Below are 14,390 nucleotides of genomic sequence, written 5' to 3' on the forward strand. Positions count from 1 at the left end.
TATCAATGCCAATGCCAAAATGAATATTGGCAATAGGGAAAAGTGTTAACCACAAGTGTTAGAGAAGCCAGCTGCAAACAATTTGTCAAGCTTGCAGCATTATAGTGAAAAAAAATCAACAGAGGCTAAGGTCTAATTTTTAATAAAAATATTAGATATGCCAATTATTCAGTCCTTGCTTAAATAACTCATAATCCACAAAAGTACATGAAAACAAATGCTATTTTTCAAATATCAAGAGATTCCAATATTCTGATTTATGCAATATTACTCGAAATGTGCAAATATTAAGTGCAAATCTCAAATGTTGCAAAAAAATTAAAATATGAAAATTTCTGTGAAGCTTCTCTTAAACAAGCTTTCCTTCTGAGAATTTAGCAGAAGTATTCTCAACATAAAGAACTGTTTCCTGTTTATAAAATAATGTTATTTTAAGCTACTTTGGAGAGGACACCTGAAATGAGTTGGTGCAAGAATTTTATTTATTTATTTTTATGAGATATATACGTTGTCAAATCCAAACAGATGCATGGTCACTTAAAGAATCATAAGTTAAAGATATACAAAATAATATTTAACATAATTACCACAATAAAAACTAAAATATAAAATAACTGAAAATCCATAATGGTATTCCATAACATCTACAAAAAGTACCATAATATTAAAACAACCAATAACCAATAAATATTAAATATGCTTTAATATTTAAACTAATATTTTAATCCCTTTGTATTGTTTTGATCAGGACTAATCTGATATCTAACAGGACACTATTCCATAATGGAGCTATGACTGAAAAACATAGTCTCCTATCTTCTCTGCCCTTTACTTCAGAACAATGTGTAATTGTTATGAGCTTTTCTTGTAATAAACACAATGCAGTCAAAATGAGATGTCAATAGCACATTTTTTAAAAAAATAATCTCTAGCTGTTGTATTATGAACAGAGAGATCTGCATATATCCTGTATCAGTGTACATTTCATACATTTAGAAAGAATACTTGGTTTATGAATGAAATTTTATCATTCATAATCTCCACTGGAATAAAAGAGAGGTGAAGCATGTTATAGAACGTTAAAGCATCTATGAACCATTATTACCCATTAATTTTAGGGGTTATTATCTTTGTGAGAAATAAGCCTAATAAGCCTAGTATAATCAAGAAATGGTGTCCCTAAATTACCAAGGGAAAGAATGTGATGTCTTTCACTAGCTTGGTTTCCCGTCTAGAGACCCAAGGAGATAGCCTTGGCGACATGAGGCAGAGACAAGGGTTTCAACACTATGCTTTAAGACCAGGAAACAGAATGAAGCATGAGAAATAAGACTGACTTCTCTTTAATTCATTAGAGTATAGGGTAGTGGTGTCCAACCTGCTGGCTGGGGGATTCTTCCACAAATCTTAAAGTTGCCAAGGTTGGATACCCCTGGTATAGAGGGAGGGAGGGGAAAATTTGGTCAGGCTTTCTAGAATATGTTACTATAGCCTATGGCAATACAGTGGATCCCAGCCAAACTTTTAAAATCTGTTTCATGATTTGACCTACCCTGATGGATTAACATCAACCTTGAAAGCTTCTTAGTTTACTAAGTTTCATGCCTACCTCAGTAATCTTGAATCTAAAGGTCAAAAGTAAAGGGCAAGAAACTATTGTGTTTTATTTGACCAAAAAGAGGCCAATCCTATTTTTACATCAAGCCGGGTGTCTTGAATTTTAAAAAAATAAAACCAAGCTGATCACAATACTGTCTCATATGGTGCAAGGCATAAAAATTGGAACATCTTGATAAAGTTATAGATGCCATTTAGCTCTATTAGTAAACACCAATCACTCACTGAAAAGTCATCTTCAGGGAACAAAAAGAGGTCTTTCAGATGATCATTTTCAACATTCTTCTCAATATCTGCAATTACTGTTTCATAATCCAAAGGTTCCAGAAGTTTGGGTCTCTCCTGCTGAGGCAATAAAGCACACAAAAAAAGAATCAACTTCTATTATTCCTTTGTATTACTTTCTGGAGATGGGGCTCCATTTCCATTATCCCTTCATGCAATAGTTGCTATGTACAGGTTGGTATGGTGAAGCTGAAAATATAACCAGATGGATTTGGCTGCTAAAAATGTTCATTATCAGTCTGATTGTTTCCTGATGGGGGGACCTGGTAAGTAATATGCAGGTAATACAAATCATACTACATTGCTGCATTAACCTACTCTTTATGCTGAGAAACATATCCACATTTCTTTTAACGGTACTAAATAACTATTTGCAATTATCTTCTAAATGAATTTGGTGCCAAATGGTGTGCTTTAATTTCAGTTGTTTCCATGAGCTATGTGCTGATTCATCCCCATTACTCTCTTATGCTTAGCCACATTTTAAATTCAAGTCGTTTGCTAGAAACAAAAGTACCATTGCTCTGTTTAACTTGGCATTCATCCTTGTCTCTGTCAGGATAAACTATTTGGCAGTCAACCCCATACTTTCCCCAGTAAAGAGCTGGATTATACCTTTTTCAGGCATCAGGAAAATACTATTATTGCTGAAAGGCATTATGAACACTTTAAAAGCATTTAGAAGAAATAGCCAAAGAAAAGGTAAAATTGCACATTCTTTGATACGCTACATGAAAAGGGAGATTGTCTTGCTCACTGACTATGTATATCTTCAGGAAGACAAAAGGAATTTTGATATTAACTTGGGTGTAGAAAAAGAAACAAAGGCCAAAGCTGAATGTAGATGTGTAGAATGGAAATACCAATGCCTTCCTGCAAGGTGAAAAGAAGGATATAAATTATTCACCTTTATGAATTATTATTAGATAACAAGAATGTATAAACAAAGTTTTTTCTAAATATTTTTTTCAGAGAGCTAGAAAATACAGTATAGAGATAGAGAAAGAGATAGAAAGAAAGAGAGAGACAAAGAGAGAAAGAAAAAGAGAGAAAGAAAAAGCAAGAAAGAGAGAAAAAAGAAAGATCTATCTGCAAACAAATATACAAATATATCACACCCAGTCACTGCCACAATATCTTCTTGAAATCTCTTTTTCTCAAATTTCTACAGGCCTTTATTGAAAAGGTAGTGTTTGATTATCTGTTCAACATCAGTGCCTGGCCCTGGGATGGAATGTCTGGCAGGCAGGAAAACAAGACTGCTGCAAGAAACTTCTTAGTCCAGGAGAAGAGGAAAATAAGAAAAAGAGACCCGGGTAACTCTGCTTTAATTATGCTAGGCACAAACTAATCTGGAAAGTTGTTTTATCAGGATTTCAAATGCAATTACTCTATTAACAATAAATATCTTTCCAGAAATGCAAGTAGCTCTTGTTTCCTGAGTGGACCAGACCCAATGTTATTCACCATGATGTCGCAAGGTTTGGAATATTTCCTCTTAGACAAGAGGAAATATAATGTAGTCGGCGACAAAACATATTAAATAAATCAGGTTTTGAAACTTCATTTGAATAATATGTGTTATTGCTACACATCTGAACAACAATAAACACATTTAATTACTTTTAAGTAGTAAAGGGAAATGAAAGTATTTTATTTTTAAATCAAAGTAAATCAAATTATTAAACTTCTTCCACTTCTTGAATTGCTTTGATACAACAAAGTGAGAAAGAACATTGTTCCTTAAAAGGTAAATTATATACACCCACACCAGTTTGATCATCCAGGCTTCATATGGAGCTTCAGAAACATATTCTGTAATTTAAAAAAAACATAGATTTCTTTCTTAAATTATCATGTTTGTATTTTATGAGGGAAAAAAGGGATATCTGAGTTGTTTCCTGCTGTCCTAGTCACAGTATTCTAATTACTAAGAGTTTATCATTCTTAACATTCAAGGTTCAGTACTATTTCTTTGCATGAGCAATGGTTTCAGATCTGACAACCCCAGCCTTGAAATGAATTTCATTTTATATTTGTAGAGGGACTTTCCTCAAATATATGGTTAGAATTTTTTTGTTATTATTTTTAGTGGCGAGTTTCATTTTTACTTCAAGAGATTTCTCAAAAAATCTGACAGAAATGTGACAAAGATTGAGTTAGTCCATTCTCCCTTACAAGGCTTGCTGGGAGATTTATAACATTTTAGGATAAATAGTCATAGAATTATCTTTCCCAAATGTAATTATTCTGGAAATGAATCTACTAAGCAATCTATGCAGCAGGACTCAATAGTGGAGGACTGGGTTATTCTAATTTTTTAAAAAAGATGTATGCTATTTTTTAAAAGCCTAATAAATTATGTTAGCTAGGTACAAATAAAGATGAGATTATAAAAAAGAGATACTTAATATTTCTTCTCTTAACTTCCTTTTTTTCAGACCATTTATTTTTTCATGAGAGTACAAGATGGGAAATTTCTAATTCATTTTCATTAGACAGGCTGTACATAACATACACCAGGCCAGAATTAGTGCTAGAGCTGGAAATACTTAGAAGTTACAGCTATAGAATATCTAAAAAAATGTTTAAATCCTGTATCTGGTAATAACATTCAGTGATGTACCATGTCTCATAACTCAACAACAAAATATGGCATGTAATTTTTGTTACTTGAGTGACATCATGACGCAAAATGTCATCAGTTTTCAATTTTCAGTCCTTGGGTGTTTGTTTGTATCCCATTTTTATTATTTTTACAAATAACTCAAGGCAGCGAACACCCCTAAATACTCCTTCCTTCTCTTATTTTCCCCATAACAACAACCTTGTATGGTGGTTGGCCAGAGGGACAGTGACTGGCCCAAAGTCATCCAGCTGGCTAAGGTAGGATTTTAACTCACAGTCTCCCAGTTTCTAGCCTAGTGCCTTAACCACTGCCAGTGTGTAGCATGTTGATTAGCAAATAACATCACCTCCTAAAATCTTGTTTCTTTTGGTAGTAACCTTGTTTCTTCCAGCAATGACTAAAAATACCCTCATAATTGATTTCACAGAACAGACACAGAGCCTGAGGTTTCGGTATCTGACTGCAGTCAAGAGAAGAACAGCAGAGTTCAGCATCTAAAGCACTGTCAGATGTTAAGTTGGTAACAGTTCTTGATGGCTTCAACACACAATGCTGAAGCATGCAAACTAGATCTTTTTTCTCTCTCACTTATCACACTCTTATTCTATACTTTGGTGTTGAGCTCAGAAAGGTTTTTGAAACTACAGTAAATTAGACAGTTTGTTGAAATTTAAGAACAGCACAGCAGACTATGAGAAAAATAATGCAAGCATATCCCAGTAGCTCATTGCTGTTTTATATTGCAGTGTAGTGACACTGACCATGGATATTTTCTTTTCAAGATTTTTGTTTTTATGGTTCAGAAAGTGATGACCTCTTAGAAATATTTTCAGCAGCTAATGGGTAGCAGAGAGAACTTTTTTCTCCTTGACTGGAGATTCTATGGTCCTGTGCCAATACTATACAAAGATATTTTCCCCAGGATAGAAATTGGCTGGGCAATCATGTAAGTACAATCATAATGTGTTAGGAGCTTCAACAAATCTTAATATTGATTGCTTTGTTATCACTTGTCTTTAGGACATCCTAGCATATTAATCAAAAGCAGAATATTTGGGAAGAAGGACATACTAGCTGGTGGGGATACAGGAATACATTTTTATAAACAGGAGATCCAGATTCAAATGCTATGACTTAGCGTGGAGGAAACTTTCTTGAAATTATAAATTGTGTCAGTCAATAGTGACAGTCCTCATGTTTCTTGTATCAAGGGTCTGAGTCAGAGACTGGTTGACACAATTTTCTAAGCCATGATTTAGTTAACCAGGGTTTATTACATAACCCTCAATTGTTAGATTCACAGAGCAAATTAAATTAAAAACATATTTAGTTTAAGAACTAAACTTAGCTCCTTGTTTTTCTGCCTTAAGAAATCTCACTGACTTCAAGCTTACATAAATCAATGATGTAAATTAAAAGAAGTTCTTAATACTTCAACCAGATCTGGATGTAATCTAGTGGTTGAAGGAAACTGAATTCCATGTATACCAAGTTCTGGTATACTTTCATCATCTGTAGCTGATTATCAAATTTATGAAACTGGACTTCAGCAACAGCTAAGACTAAAACAAGTATCCAAAAATGTGTGTATCTGTTAATAAATGAGCTGTCCATTCAGAAATTAAACTGAGGAAACAAATGGCACAGCATGAAATAGGACTTCCAATGGCACCATTCCAAATGCTGTCTACCTAATACCCATGGGAGAAAAAAATGAAGAAGTGATCAAGATCAACACAAAAACTTTAAAATATAAGAAAAATAAAATGTGGTTTACTGAAGTTCTGCTTTAGGGTGTATTTAATATTATGGTGCAGATTTGCTTCTGTTATGATGCCGAGTAGGCGCTTTTTGTGAATGTTCAGTTTTGGTTAAATTACATCCTTAACCCAGAACTCCCAAATTCTCTTTTGCAACCTACACATTTTCTGTAATTTAGAATCATGTATGTTAATGTTTTTCAATTTTTATGGATTTTAACTACCAGAACTGGCTGGGAAATGTTGGGAGTTGAAATCCACACTAATGTAGATTGCCAAATTTGGAAAAGAAAACACCTGATGTACATCAATGACATTCAGCTGTTTTGTGAGGTTACTGCAATGTTGGCTCTATAAGCTATTGTTAAATAATGAAACACTGGGAATCTGCAAATGTGTAGTTATACATTATAAACAGAATGCAAAATAGACTAATCTCAGTGGAGAACTCTGATGAATGAAAAAATTTGGCCTCTAGCACTGAAATTTAATATCAGAGGAAGTACTTTATAATTATGAATAATTAAAAGCCCTTGTAGCAATGCAGTTGCAAATCATTGGCTGACAGCTGTACATATTTTCCATTCAGACAGAACTGATTAGGCACACAGACACAGAGAGTATCTGTGCCGATTTGTGTGTAACATGTTTGCAGAGACAGCAACCTGAAACAAGTAATGTATTGCTAAGATTGAAGTAGACAAAAAACAGGAAATCTAAATACAAGTAAGATGTGGAAGTACTGAAGCGGTGTCTGGCTGAAGTGAATAAACTGTAATTTAAGTCCTCAAAGACAAAAAATTCTATGAGAAGATGGTTCCTGTGAACAGGGAGACATATCTTACATTACACTTCATAGATGTTTGTCTTAAAAGGGCTTGAGAAAATACAGTATATAATACTACGATTGTGCATAGCACTCAGAAAAGGACTTTTGCATTGTGTAGGAGCACAAAAGGAACATCTCTTCAACACACACACACACACACACACACACACACACACACACACACACGTGCTGCTCCTACAGGTAGAAAATATATCATCATGGGTAGATGGGATTTAATTAAGATCATCTCACTCTCTTTCTCCAGCTTCTACCCCTGCTCAATATTTTTTATAATAAACAGAATTATAAAAGAAGAAAATTGGGACTGAGTTATATACCTCTATGTTAATGAAAGACTGCAACATTGCAAGCATACTGTCTTATGAGTATTTAAAGATCACATTATAGCTTTACAAAACTAAAAAGTGTTTATTCTCAGAAATTGGATTTGCTACAAGCCTGCATATAAGAATATATAAATAAGACTGAGTGTTAATTTCTTACACTTATGGCATATTTTCTTCTTCACTTGACAAGTTGCATTGTTTCTTCAACTTCTTCCAAAGAGTGCTAAAGCTTATATTCACAAACTCCATTGCCTGGCATAATACAAAATATTAATCAAACAGAACCTCTCTGCCCAAATTCATCATTACTTCACCCTCCTGTATTGCCAAGGCTGCCAAACTGATCTAAAACTCTAAAACCTGAGTTAACTGGCAAGATAATTGAAAAACAAAATCATCCAATGAGAGGGTTGCCAGGTGAAAGGACAGATGGCGGCTGCATGGCAATGGAGCTCGTACAAGGCTACTACAGGCACAGTCCCTCTGGCATGGGCACAGCTGTGGCTGCAGCTGGACCATATCAGTAGAAGACCTCTCATCCAGCATCGCTTCATTGCCACGCAACGTGCTTTGTAAAGTGAATTCTTTCTGTTCACCAAAATAGATCTTATTTAGCTGATAAACTGACATAAATTTTAAAAAAATCATCCCATATGTTGTGACCCAACACTATACTTACACTATGAAAGTATTTTAAATAAAACCAAAAAGTTAAGTTTTTGTCATGTCTTGGTTCATGTGCATTATGTCCTTGAAGAACATAGTGAAGTTATCTCTAGCTATTTGGGGATGGATGAGGATGACTACCTCTATACTGACAAATGTTCTGTGTGTATGTGTGTGTGTGTGCGCGCGTGCCGTTGAGTCAGTGTTGATTCCTAGTGACTGCCTGAACAAATCCCTAGTTTTTTTGACAATATTTTGGTAGTGGTTTGCCACTGCCTGTTTCCCAAGATTAAGAGTGTGACTGGCTCAAGGTCACTCAACTTTGTGCCTAAGGGGAAAGAAGAATTCAGTCTGCTGATTTCTAGCCTGATGCCTTAACCACAATGACAAACTTGAGGATAGTATTTAGTGTGCTCCAGTTGTGAAGTAGATTAGGAAGGGATGGGTTATTAACTGCAAAAGTGAAGTCAAGGGAAATTGCCTTGACTTGGAAATTGCCTTGGAAATTAAACATGCCACCGAGAAACACACCAAGAAAACAGAACACCACAATGACTATTTCTTTAATCTTAACCTAAGAGGAAGAAGATTCAAAATATAGTTCCTGTTTAAACAGCATCATTTTAAAAAAATCCACTGTTCAAGTAATGCTAAGGCTAAAAACAATATGCTTCATGCAAATACTTTAAAGGTCGTGTTTTTAAAACAGGATGTGGCTTTTAAAAAAGAAGAAGCCCACATAGATAATGTTTTGCTCCATATCTGTGCAATTAAATGAATCCTGCAGGAGGACACACATTTTCTCAGGCAGTATAACAAGAGCCTGATGAATATTGTACCTGAAGTCTCACAACAGTTTTTGTAATATTTCCCCATAAAGATCCCTTTTTATAACCAGATTGGGATTCTGTTTCATATAGAATTATGATTATTATCTGATTATCTGATTTTAAAATTTCCAGCCTGACTGGATTAGCTGCTCCGGGAAAACCTGGCACAGAGAATTTTGCAGCATTTCTCCTGTATTTGTAGCAGAAGAGAAAGCTTTCCAAGTGTGGGAACGTCCACTTCTATTCTTCTTAGAACCAAGATATCTTTCTTAAATTGCTAAGAGATTATTTGCCTCTCTGTACCCAGAATGGCTGTCTGGTCCGTCCTTCCTTCCTTCCTTCCTTCCTTCCTTCCTTCCTTCCCTTTCCTTTCCTTTCCTTTCCTTTCTTCCTTCTTTCCTTCCTCCCTCCCTCCCTTCCTCCCTGTCTCTGCCCTCCCTTCCCTCCCAAATGTGCTAAAGGAAGAATGAATGGGACTACCAATAATTGTTTTTTTAATTTTTCTCTGGCTCTAGTGCATGAATGAAAATTATACAGTAGTGGGGAGTGTACACTTGCATTCAAGTAGTCCTTAACTTACAACCATATGTTGATCAACTGTTTAAGTTACCACAGCACTGAAAATGTGACTTACAACCAGTTGTCACGCTTATGACCATTGCAGCATCCCCACGGACACATGACCAGAATTCCCACAAGTAACATCACTGAGGGAAGACAGATTTGCTTAAGAACCACATAGTTCATTTAATAACCAGGAAGATTCACTTAACCAATCTTAAAAAAAAGATTGTAAAATTGGACACAACTCACTTAATAGCTATCTCATTAAACAACTGAGATTGAATGATCATAAATCAAAGACTATCTGTATCATCACTGAGAGGTTAAGTGGTCATTAAGATCTTAGGAAGTAAAACTTGTGACAGTATAGGAATGCCCTTTCTAGATTCCTTTGTTAAGTCTTTTTGTTTTATATTAATATTTATGTTAGGATTGAAAACTGAACTTACATTGGAAACTCATGTACTCTGCTGCTAGTACATGATCACTCCATTAATACATACTCTGTATCTTTAGAAACAAAATTTCCAATTTTTTTACATTTCCATCCTTATCATTTAAAAAAATATAAAACTCTTCCCTGAAAAAGAAAGGTAAATCTGTAACTATGCTTTACTACATCATTTAACCAATATTGTTTAATCCTATAGCTTTCACTTTAGGAATCATTGAAAGTCTGCTTCACACACACTTTAATAGACACATATAGAATAATTAAATCATGTTTATCTTTAAAGTCTGGCCTGTTTGAGGCTCTTTGTCTTTTTCAAGCTTCTTCAATTCTAACAAATTAGACTTTTTCCCCTTAAAAAATAATATAAACAGAAACTCGATGAATTTCTATGAAGATAAAAATATAAATTACAGATGATGAAAACAATGATGAAAAAGCATTTTATTTATTTATCACATATATAGGAGCTACCATCTATAAACACATAAGGTTTAACTTCAACGTGACAGGTTCTTTCATATATTCAGGACATAATTATTACTCATACATCATAAATTGCAAACAGCTTATTACTTAGTTCTTTCATTTTTCTTTTCCCATTCATATTGAAATCACAAACATATTTGGATGTCTTATCTCATAGATATACTGATTTTATCCTATTACTTTTAACTGTATGTCTTACAGAGTCTTCCAATTTATTACCTGCCAGATATGTTAGACTCCATTCCTACAATTCCTAACCAAGATGGCAACAAACTACAGCAGTGGTCTCCAGAAATAGTATTGCTATGATTTCACTAGAGAATTTGCTGTAGTCACTGAGATAAAATAGGAATACTATAATCTATTCTGTTCACAAGCCCAACATCCCAAAGAGAAGTTAAACTAAAAAAAATTACAAGAAAAAAAGTACAAGCATATATATTTATATACATACACAATTCATACTGTGGATTTCTCCGTGATTAATTCGTCTAATTGTCCTCTTTTTTCTCCGTTCACTGTAGTCCTTTTTAAATACTTTTGCCCGGAAACTCATTGTGTTAGTAGAATCTCAAGCAGCAAAGAAATCCATATTAGAAAAACACAATCCTCATTCACTGATGATTATGTCTATGCTGTGAGAAGAGGAAGTATAGGGACCAGTATGCTATCTCTATAAATTGCATTCAAAAAAAGAAAAAGAAGAACCTGAAATTCAGTAATAAATCATTACTTCCTGCCTGAGTAATGTTGTGCTTCTTCAGTGACAAATAAGACTGAAGCCTCAGTCACAATGTTTGCTATTACCTGTTTCATTTCTACCCACCTACCTAAGATTGAAAGAACATTATTATACCTTGTAAACTTTAGCTGTTTTGAATAAGGAACTCCAACCTGGGTAAGTGTAGAACAAAAACCTCCTCTGCTTCAACAAAGAAAATTAAAACAATTTCTTAAAGTGATTGAAAATCTTCCCTGATTAGTCAATGATACTGACTAAGATAACTTTATGAATTTTATGAGACTGCAAAGTTATGAGTTATGTGACACTAACTCTGAACAGTTTTAGTAAATTGTCTCCCTTAATACTGCTTTTTTGCTTTACCAAGTCTCAGTGACCCAATTAACTTACTGAAACATTCTCCTGTTTTCCAATTTAAGACTAACAGTGTCCTGTCTATTTTGGATGTTCAACAATTGACTATTTTTTTTTTTAAAAAAAAATGATAATGTGAAAAACTGATATTGTGAACCTTTAAGACTTATAAACCACTTAGAGTTGGCCAGTTTGAAATTATTTAAAAGTCTTTACAGGTGAGCGACTCACTTACGTGTCACCATTCCAAGGAATACCAAATTGCAATACCCACTAGCCCCAATTATTTCTAATTTTCCATAGGATACTGCATGAAGTCATAAACGGATAGGCTAGCCTTTTTATCTCTTGCCTAGGCAGATAAGGTTGGCTTCAGCATTAGAGACAGTGCTTAGAAGACATTTCTGGGCTTGTAGACCTTGACAGCCAGTCTGACAGTGTGGAAAAGTTTTTCCCCCCAGTATTCTGAATGTGAACTTTTTCCTATCTAGTTTGCAAAATTGCTATATTGAGGACAAAATGGGCACAATGTAAATTGATTTCAGGCTCTGGAACAACTCAGTTCCAAGCATGACATGAAGAGTTTGAATAAAGCTTAGAACATTTATAGAATGCTGAAAATACATGTAGTCCTCAACTTACGACCACAATTAAGCCCAAAATTGATGTTGCTAAGTGAGAAATTTGTCCCATTTTACAACTTTTCTTGCCACATTTGTTAAATGAATTGCTGCAGTTGTTAAATCAATAACACTATTATTAAGTGAATCTGCCTTTCTCATTGATTTTGCTTATCAGAAGGTTTCAAAAAGGGATCACATGACCCCACGACACTGCCATCATAATAAATAAGAGCCAGCTGTCAAGCACCCGGATGTAAATCACATGACCATGGGGATGCTGCAACTGTCATAAGTGTGAAAAATGGCCATAAGTCATTTTTTCCAGTGCCGTTATAACTTTGAATGGTCTAAATGAACTATTGTTAGTCGATGACTACCTGTAGCCCCTTTCGTGTTCAATATGAGAAGTTTCATTTAACCACAGATTCTTTGCTAATAATTTCTTGCTCCATTACTAATAGGTTTTAGGTGTTCATATATAACGAACAAACTTTGTATTTGATACAGATATGTTGAATACACCTACTTAATTAGAAATCTTCATAAACTGCAGTTTCTATCCCCAATAGTTTAGATATTCTTATAGCAATAAAATACAGTACACAGTCTTTTGCTAAACTGAAGAGCATCTGTAAATTTAGTCTGAAGAAATAGAAGTACAACAGGGAAGATAATAATTTCTCCCTACAGACTTCTGAATGTCTCAAATTGAGGTTCAGTAATGATCCGATATGAAATAGAGCAGAGTTTCCACCAAGAATTGGCTTCAATGCAACCAACAACCATTTGGTCAAGTCTAATTATGGCTGGTTTCCTTTTGTACTAGCATTTTCTGTACTGCGCTTTTTTGTCTGACTGTGATCCTCTAACACTGCACCTAGAGGAAGTGTGGGATAGTCTGCTGTCTGCCTTTCTCCACCTTGGCCACCACTGTCAGCTCTGTTTTGTATAATGCAACCTCGTCTGTGGCTGTTGCCTATAGTGCCTAGTGGGAAAAGAAAGTTGCTAAATTATAGAGCAGCTCAGAAGTTGTTCTCTTAGTTGTAAATTGGTGTTTTTTTTGTTTATTAGATTAAGGTAGGGTTTATATTTTGTATACTCAGAGAAAGCAATATTGAAAGGGTAGAGTTCAGAAAAAGAATCAAGCTTTAAAACATTTTATTTTATATGGCTTTTCCTTAGATGGTGGATTCATAATGAAAGAATTAAAAACAATTGAAAGGGCAGATACATTAACCATATTTTAATTCAGAATAAATTTGCTTTTGATTTTTTTCCCTTAACAGCCACAATTGGAAGTAAGCTTTCCTCCATTTTCTTCATTAAAATATTAGTTGGCCAAGTGGTTCCAGAAAGACACCTGAAACACAAAGAAGCAATTACAAAAGCTCTGGAGAATGACAGATTTCAATGATATGCCTTTCCCACAAACAAAATGAGTAGCTGTTAAACAGGGACATTTTGTTTCAGCAGTTTTGCACGTATAGTGCTTACGAGGCCAAAAATGCAAGCAATATACCAAAGAAAGATCAAATTTTATTCTCAACAACTTATTGGTTACTTCTTTAGTGATTGGAAAAGAATTGAGGACAATGAGAGTAAGTCTCATTTCTCAGGTTGCATCTTGGGATGCGCAGAACTCCCAGCAAAATCCTCCACTTTAGAAAAGTGTTTTTCAATCTTGTCAGCTTTAAGATGTGTAGATTTCAACTCTCAGAATTTCTCAAGAGTTGAAGTCCATGCATCTCAAAGTTGCTCAGTTTGGGAAAGCTGCTCTTAAATATTCCCAAAGGTTACCTGTGCGGTTCTGACTCAGAATCTATCAATATGAATCAAAGAGATACAAAGAAGAAAGAATTCAATTAAAATTTACATTTATTTTTCATCCTCCTTTACAACGAATAGTTAATTATTATTATTTTAAAAAGGGGGAGAGCTTTAAAATTGTCTAGGGATCTTCTGACTTGTGAAGAAGATGCCATTCCATAAACTACTACACAAAAATTAATCTGACTCAAAAGAGAATCTATTTAGCCCAGACAATAATAGCTGAACTGTATCCCCACAAAATAGGTCTAGCTTCTAATAACTCTAAATTCTAATTTATTTTTATTATGTTTTTACTGTGTTTTTAACATGTAACATTTTATGCTTTGAAATTGCCAAGAGTCTTTCTGTTGTGGTAATATAGAAATAAAACATGA

At 34.4% G+C, this 14,390-nt stretch overlaps 1 protein-coding gene across 1 annotated transcript in view; it reads right to left on the bottom strand.

Annotated features, from left to right (window-relative positions):
• LOC107294263 (dedicator of cytokinesis protein 10) overlaps positions 1-11,062 on the bottom strand; it is a 53,616-nt gene extending 42,554 nt beyond the window's left edge. The window contains exons 1-2 of the mRNA XM_015823483.1: positions 10,922-11,062; positions 1,843-1,962 (exon numbers count right to left, since the gene is read on the bottom strand). Of these exons, the coding sequence (XP_015678969.1) occupies positions 1,843-1,962; positions 10,922-11,023 (222 nt within the window). The 5' untranslated portion in view covers positions 11,024-11,062. The remainder of the gene's footprint in view (positions 1-1,842; positions 1,963-10,921) is intronic.
• Positions 11,063-14,390: the final 3,328 nt, after the last annotated feature.

The sequence above is a fragment of the Protobothrops mucrosquamatus genome, unplaced genomic scaffold (assembly GCF_001527695.2).
Source record: "Protobothrops mucrosquamatus isolate PMUCROS unplaced genomic scaffold, P.Mucros_1.0 scaffold1882, whole genome shotgun sequence".
Taxonomy (NCBI): Eukaryota; Metazoa; Chordata; class Lepidosauria; order Squamata; family Viperidae; genus Protobothrops; species Protobothrops mucrosquamatus.